Source organism: Corella eumyota, chromosome 5, assembly GCF_963082875.1.
Source record: "Corella eumyota chromosome 5, kaCorEumy4.1, whole genome shotgun sequence".
NCBI lineage: Eukaryota > Metazoa > Chordata > Ascidiacea > Phlebobranchia > Corellidae > Corella > Corella eumyota.
This window is the reverse complement of record NC_137494.1, coordinates 5,743,958-5,751,447: the sequence shown is the minus strand read 5'-3', so window position 1 is coordinate 5,751,447 and position 7,490 is coordinate 5,743,958. Positions and strand designations below refer to the sequence as shown.

At 29.2% G+C, this 7,490-nt stretch overlaps 1 protein-coding gene across 1 annotated transcript; it reads left to right on the top strand.

The window, feature by feature from the left end:
- The first annotated feature begins 1,485 nt into the window (after positions 1-1,485).
- Positions 1,486-7,092, top strand: LOC145753356 (uncharacterized). The gene is made up of 22 exons (XM_082569767.1): positions 1,486-1,622; positions 1,683-1,732; positions 1,963-2,145; positions 2,372-2,461; positions 2,681-2,764; positions 2,867-2,947; positions 3,023-3,136; positions 3,290-3,403; positions 3,563-3,739; positions 3,965-4,126; positions 4,215-4,319; positions 4,892-5,016; positions 5,092-5,179; positions 5,341-5,427; positions 5,540-5,731; positions 5,854-5,904; positions 5,980-6,084; positions 6,192-6,272; positions 6,345-6,476; positions 6,570-6,638; positions 6,860-7,006; positions 7,085-7,092. The coding sequence occupies exons 1-22, from the start codon at positions 1,486-1,488 to the stop codon at positions 7,090-7,092; spliced, it is 2,382 nt and encodes a 793-aa protein (XP_082425893.1).
- Positions 7,093-7,490: the final 398 nt, after the last annotated feature.

Below are 7,490 nucleotides of genomic sequence, written 5' to 3'. Positions count from 1 at the left end.
TGTTAAGTAGTCGACAAATCTGGGCGTAGAATTTCAGGTTAATGACTATTCAGGTCATTTATATTAAAACCTATGCGACTATATAAATCCTACATTTCAGCGCCAATGTCATTTTCGCTCGAATAATTTAACGTTGCGAAGTTATCATAAAATTATTTTTGTTTATTTTTTTGTAAATATTATAATATGTTTGTTAATATTAAATATATAAAATTAAAACGGGAAATTTTGTATTTTTAAAGTCGAAATTTAAAACAAAATAGTGGCAAATTAAAACAAAATAATGCATTAAATTAATAAAGCGAGTTTATATTGGTTATGATTTTTGTTAATTAATCTGTAATAAGTATTTCATAAAATTAAGATAGAAATTTAGAGTAAGATTTTTAATTATGTTTATATAAGCGGTTTGAAAGTGTCTAGTGTGGTATTTTTGCGCAGATATTTTTTTGCGATTTTTTAATTGATTTATAGATAATTTACAAATATAAATCTTATAATTTAGGTAAAAATTTTAATTTTTTAAAATTTTAAATTAAGAAAAATTAACAAATATAATTTAAAAATAGGCTAAAGAAATTTAAAGAAAAATATTAGATTTTTTTTTTTTAATTATAAATACAAAATATTATGTCAATCATAAGTTTTTAATTAAGTTAAGATTAAAGTTAAAATTTTATATCGTTTTTGTATAAAAATACAACGCAGCCAATGTAAAAAATCTTAATTTTTAATTAAACTAAACATATCATCGGAAAAAAGGGTTCTACATTTTAGCCTTAATATATAAAATAAATATTCGGTCTTTTTAGGCGTTATTTTATTAACCGTAAAACCTATTTTGTATATATTATATCAAGGAATTTAACCTAGATTTTTCCACTAACTGATAATGTAAAGGGTGTGGTTTATTAAGGCGCCGTAGCGTTTTTTTACAATATACACAATGCCGCTAAACGAGATTAAAGATTAAACTAAAAATTTGGGTGATGTACTTTCTTATGGGCAAAACTTATTTGTATATAGTTCTACCCTATGCCGGTAATGATTTAATACGCCCTATTTTTTGGCGGATTTAACCGGTAATTCAAGATTTTTATTCGATTTCCTTATCTAGTTTCCGATTTTTAAAAATGACGAAATAATTTTTTGCTTGATTTTGATTGGTTGGTTTTTTTTTTTTTTTAATAACGTGTGCCGAAAGACGTGGCGATTTTGGGCTGGGTTTAGGGCTATATAAATGCCACGAATTTACCCAGAATTAAATTAAAAAATTAAATGTTGCAACCCTAAACTTTTAATGTTTATTGCGCTTATTTTTTTTGCGATAAGAAAACACAAAATTTTTTGAAATATTTTTTTGTAAAAAGTAAAATAATTTTAATATTCGCCTTTTTAATACCGATTACTTTTTCCTTAAGAAAACAAAGACAATTTAAAAATTAAAAAATAAAATATTTAGCCATGTTTTGGATTAAGTTAAAAATGCGTTGCCTTATATTTTTGGCAATTACTCGATTGGTTTCATCTGCATATGATGTTGATCCCTTATGCCAGGTCGACATAAATTTAAAAGAAGAATGTGGGTATCCTGGAATAGTGCAATCAGAATGCCATAGAGAGTAAGATAATTTGTTTTTAAGTTAAAAAAAAAATATATATTTTTATTTTTTTATTTTTAGGAATTGTTGCTGGGATGATAGATTAGATGGTGTTTCTTGGTGTTACAAAGGTAACAACCTTTTTTTTCATTTAGATCTAAAAATTTTAGACCTAATTTTTTTTAAATTTTTTCACATAAAGCGTATTAAATTTATGACGAGCATTTTATTATAATGTTATATATGGGCTAAGGCCTTGTCATATTAAAGAACAAATAATTGATGCTACTTAAATAATTTTTATTTAGTAATATTATTACAAAGCCGCTTATACTATTTTTTTATTGTTTAATATTTACAGCAATGGCCGAAATTTTAGTTACAACAACTACATCTACAAAACAACCCACAACAACACCACCACCAGTTCCAATAACATTCACAACGAAACCTTTCCTTAAAAATGGAATGAGTTTGTTTGCGATTGTTCAAATGAAAAAGGACGGCGTTCCGCAGCATATTATTACCAGTCTTCTTGCAGATGGTATGAAACGTTGCAAAAATTTTTCATTTTTGCTTTGTAAACTTGCCCGCCTTTGTTAAGCCTTTGTGCGGTTTTTAGACTTGTAGTACATGTAGTAGGTTAATTCAAGAGAAAATTGCCCTTAACGTTAAATAATCAGTATTTTAATTAATGCGCAACGAATGCTTTTGTGCAGTGGCATAGCGTGTAGTAAACAGCATTAAATAAAAGTTGGTTTTATTTACAGCTTTGCCTGATGGACAGTTGTTGTACGCATTACGAGATGGAAAACTTGATGCATCTGAGTATTTGGAGTTAGCACAAAATGGAGGTAAGACTTTTACATGAACTGTAAATTGCAATGAGTTTTGTTTTGCTACATTAAAAAAAATGCTTTCTGGAAATTTAGGTGCTATTTTAAAATTAAAATACTCAAAAATATTGGGAACCACATTCTGTGTTTTTAATTATTTTGGACTTTTTTGATAATATTTTTATCCGTTTAGTTTATAATTATTTAGGCACACCTATTAAGTAATATTTTATTGTTAAGGTTTGGAACTCAGTCCAATGTTGTCTTATTATGCATCTGGCGGGGACATGAAAAACATCATTTATGAGAGACTTGCAGATATGTACAGTACGTTGCAGCAACATTTTACTTCTAAAAAACCTAGACTATAAAAACCTTATAATAAAAGTTAGTCTTTCGTTGAAAGTTATATTAAACTTTGTTTTTTAGACGTTGATCCTGGTGTAATGCAATTAATGATGACTGATAAAAAAGATATTGCAGTTAAACACATCGTAGCCAGAATGTCACGTGAGTTTTTTGGCGCCAAAATATACATACTTTTTACTTTTATTTAATTAACCATTAACCCTTTTTTCTTTTTAGGAAATCAAAACTTAAACCCAATGTCCAACTTCGTGCTTACGGCCATGACGTCAGAAATGGGGATTACTCGAAAAGGGATCATGGGGTTTGTTGTAGATCAAATGTTCAAGGCTGGTAAGTTACGCTTCAAGACTAAGGTCTTCAAATTAAAATTATTTTATAAAAATAAAACAATATAAGTAAAATCGACACTTTTTAAATTAAATCCAAACAAATTAACATTAAATATAGATAGGTATTGTATTAATATTTTTTTTTTTTGTTTAGAAAACGTATACTCAAAAGAAGCGTTTAAAGCAATGATGTCAGGCGACAAAAAGATGGCAATTCGATGGAGTCTGTTAGCTGCAAGCTCTAAAAATCAACGCAAGTGCCAAATTGGTTTAAGAAATGTTATATAAACCCCTGCTAAAAATACACAAGCATAAAACTATATACAAACTGTGTACTGTAGTTTTTTAATTTTAATTTTAATAAAAATGTTTTGACTATATTTCTATGTAAGCAACACTATTGGCATTTAACTTTTTTTGTGTTTAGCGTTAGAGATTCAATACCCTAAAAACGAAGCGATGTTTGCTTATTTGGTTGATACACAAAATAGACATCCTGGCAAAATAACTCCTGGTACAATCTTATCACTTGCTTTGGGGCAGAAAATATCTGGTCTTAACCCAGATAAAAGTTTCATGGACTTGTTTGGAGTTAAAGCAATGGGTAAGTTTAACTTACTAACGATTAATATGTTATTAGTGACAAGGTAACTTAAGTAAAAACTATATTCACTGACTACCTCATTACTAGCATAAGCTATAAAGGGACGATGATGTATTATTGCCCTAGCTCAAAATTTAACAACAAACTTTTAATTTTATTTTCCACTTATCCTGAACAAAAGATTTACATTAGCTAATTAATGAAAAACTCAACCTTTTTGCTCAGATTACGTTTGTGCTTCGCATCACGAACCAATAAGAAAACCATGTAGAGCATTGGCTGATCGAATAAAACCTTCATCTTTGGAATGCATGAATGCTGGATGTTGTCTCCGTGAAAATAAATATTCTCAAATTGAATGTTTCGACAACTTGCTAGGATCTATAGGTAGGCTGGCCGTTATAGAATTATATGAAATTTATATTAGTAATAGTTTAAATGCAAGTTCATTTAAACCTTTTTTTGTGTTTAACAGGAATTGCAATATCTACACACATCTTGGACGTACAATATATTATTGACAATATTTTCGACGGTGAATTACCAGTACTTGCTGATTTTTATCCAGATGGTATTCCGTGTAAGTGATATATAAGGCTAAAATTCATATAAGAACTTAATAAATAAATATAAGGACTTGATAGATAAATAAGATTTTGTTTATTATGGCTATAATGTTAATTTTTTTACTGTTTATGTGGTATGTCAAACTAGGTTGGTGATAAAATCAGTTGTTAAAAGTGCGTTTCTCAATATACTTTTATAGTATTGATTGACGGAATTAACTTAGTCAAAACATAATCAATAAAATTGGTTGTCAATCATCAAAATTTTAAAAACAAATTTTTGTAACAATTTTAAAAAATCGTGATCATTCGGAATAAATAATGTAGGCTTAAGGTCGTATTTCAAAACAACCACATTATTATAAAGCGTTAAACAATTAGAAAAATAGGCACAACATATTTAAATTAAGGGATTAAAAGGGCGTTTTTGTGTTTTGGAAATTGTGAATTTAATTTTTTTTAAAGGGTGGTTTAATTTTAATCGAACTGTAATTCGAAAAAAAAAACAGTCTGTGACTACTTGAAATGTTAAAATTGTCTTCCATTCAAGAAATAGTTTACCTATTTTAATAAAAAATGTTTTTAGGGATTACTAGCAGAACGATACCAAACCAATTCACCAGTTTTGGAAGACGGGGTGTTAACCAAGCTAGTTTCTTTAACACGTTTTATAAAAACGGAGTTGCATTTGATATGAGACCCACAATTTTGGTAATTAGCTTAGGCCTACTATTACAAAATAGACACATTGGAAAAAATAAATAAATTTTTTGTCTTTTTTTTCAGCCTACTGGTCCTAGTAAATTTCGTCCTGATTTTGTATGGAAACCTCACGGTGCTACAGCATTTCCGTACCCCACTATACTACCCGGTGGTATGTATTTATCATATAGTTAGTATAAATCAGAATTTAGGATATTTGGTAACAATTACAATTAAAAGATGTTTACATGTTTGTTAAAACTATTTTTGTTAATTTTTTTTTATTTGTTTTTGGTTTATTATAATTTAAAATAATATTTTAAATTTTTAAAGAGGACTCGGCAATAAAACCAGCAGTCACAGATGCTCCGGGAATTTTTGGAGGTCTGGAAGACAACTCAGCAGCCGGTTCATCAGGAAGTAAGTGAAATTTTATTTATTAAAATATTTAACTTAGACAAACCGTATAAATTTAAATATTTTAGTTAAGCCTATTTACGTGTTGTGACAACCTGTTAACTTTTCTTTTTAGTTGTAAAAACACTTTCTTTAAACGTGTTTTCATCGTGCCATGGAATCAATGCTGACCAAAGATTTTTTTGTCTTTCCAACTCTGTGGCGTTATCTAGCGGTGGTAAATCTCGCTGTGAGTCCCTGGATTGTTGCTACGACCCGATCTGGCAGAATATATCTATAGCAGCTTGCTTTAGAAAAGCCTCTTATGGTGTGTTAAAAATTTTTTAAATATCACACAAGTAAAAAATTTTTTTTGGTTCTACTAAAGGAGTTTTGTTGTTTAAAACCTAGCCTAGGCTTCATATAATTAGTTTTTTTTTAATTTTACAGGCCAATGTCACACAGTTGCCCCAGCGGAAAGAAGGGATTGCGGGAAGCCAGGTAAGTCGTTTATAGAATTTTTGTCTTTTAATAAATAATTTCATATAGGGTTGTAATTACCCATTTTTATTTTAGGTATAAGCAAAGACGACTGCCTTGCTGACCAAAGATGTTGTTATGACAGTTCAACTAATGCGGAAACGCATGGAGCATCCGCGCCATGGTGCTACTACAAAAAACGTTTGTTTTATAACATACTTCTTTTCGTATAATACGGTTATGGCATTTTAATTCCATTTACTGAAACTGGTATATTTTAAAAATAAGTGCTGGTTTATCTTTATTAGAATCGTTTATAACTGAAGAAGAGCGTTGTTCTGCTGTTTCTAATGATAATAGAATCGGCTGTTTTCCTATTTCTCGTGGTTGTAAGTAGAATATAGTAACTAATAATTTATATTTATTTAGTATTTTGGACGTTTATTAAATTTACTTTTTAGTGAATTACAACAACATTGTATCACAAGCGACTTGCGAGAACGCTCACGACTGTTGTTACGAGCGAGTAAAGATGAGTTATTTGGAGCGGTCATTGGGAAAAAAATTACCACCTGTATGCTTCAAAAAATTAAGTAAGTATTATGTTTTGTTGGGTATGCGCATTGTTCAAAATTTTTGTAAGGCAGTAGCCTATTTATAATTACAAATATTATTTGTCTTAACAGATGTAGTAATTACACGCACAGTTACTCCTCCAACGGAGGCACCGACGGATCCACCACCAGACACGCCAGGTTTTAATTGTTTTGAGCATTCAAATTTAAAGCTTGTGTACTTTTGTGTGTAAAATACATTTTTAGGCTTAAGTAGTTTTGCCTTTTTAGACCTTGCGTTAAATTTTTCTATGTAACAGCACAGTTTTTAAAAACAATATCAGTACTAACTCTAGGCCCTTAAGTCAGTCTTCTTACATCTAAGCTACAAAATACATAAAAACAATTTTTAACTCTTTTAGCCCCCGATCCTTTTTGTTCTACTGAAACAGCTCCGGGTTCAAGAGAAGATTGTGGTAATTTCAATTATCATGATTGTGTCAACGTTATGGAGTGCTGCTATGTTCCTGAATATGTAATACCTAATATACCTTGGTGCTTCAAACAAAGTAAGTTGTTTTGGTTGTTTAAAATGTGTTTAATTATTTTGAAACGTTTAAATATACATATTGTTTTGCTGTTTTTAGGTAAGTAGCTGTTGAAGTCCACATACGCTGCATTGTAGATTGTGTAAACACCTTTTCCAGGGTTTTAGCAACTTATTTTTCCTTGGTTACTTGGATTTTTTTGTTAATTGCTCTTATAAGTAAATCTGAATAAAAAAATGTTTCACGTAACCCTTTTATAACATTTTAAATATCTTTTTAGCTATTAACTTAATATTTTTTTATTTTTTTGTGTAATCTTTTTATATTCAATGTTTTGTTTTGCCTCATTTAATACACGCTTTTCTTATACTTATAAACTTGACTTGAGTTTCTGTAGTACCAATTTAAAAACGTATTGCAGATTTACATCATTTTATGTCCAATTAAAAAAACTAAAATTTATTTAATGTGTCAACAGTTTTTATAATATATTAAGGCCAGAGTC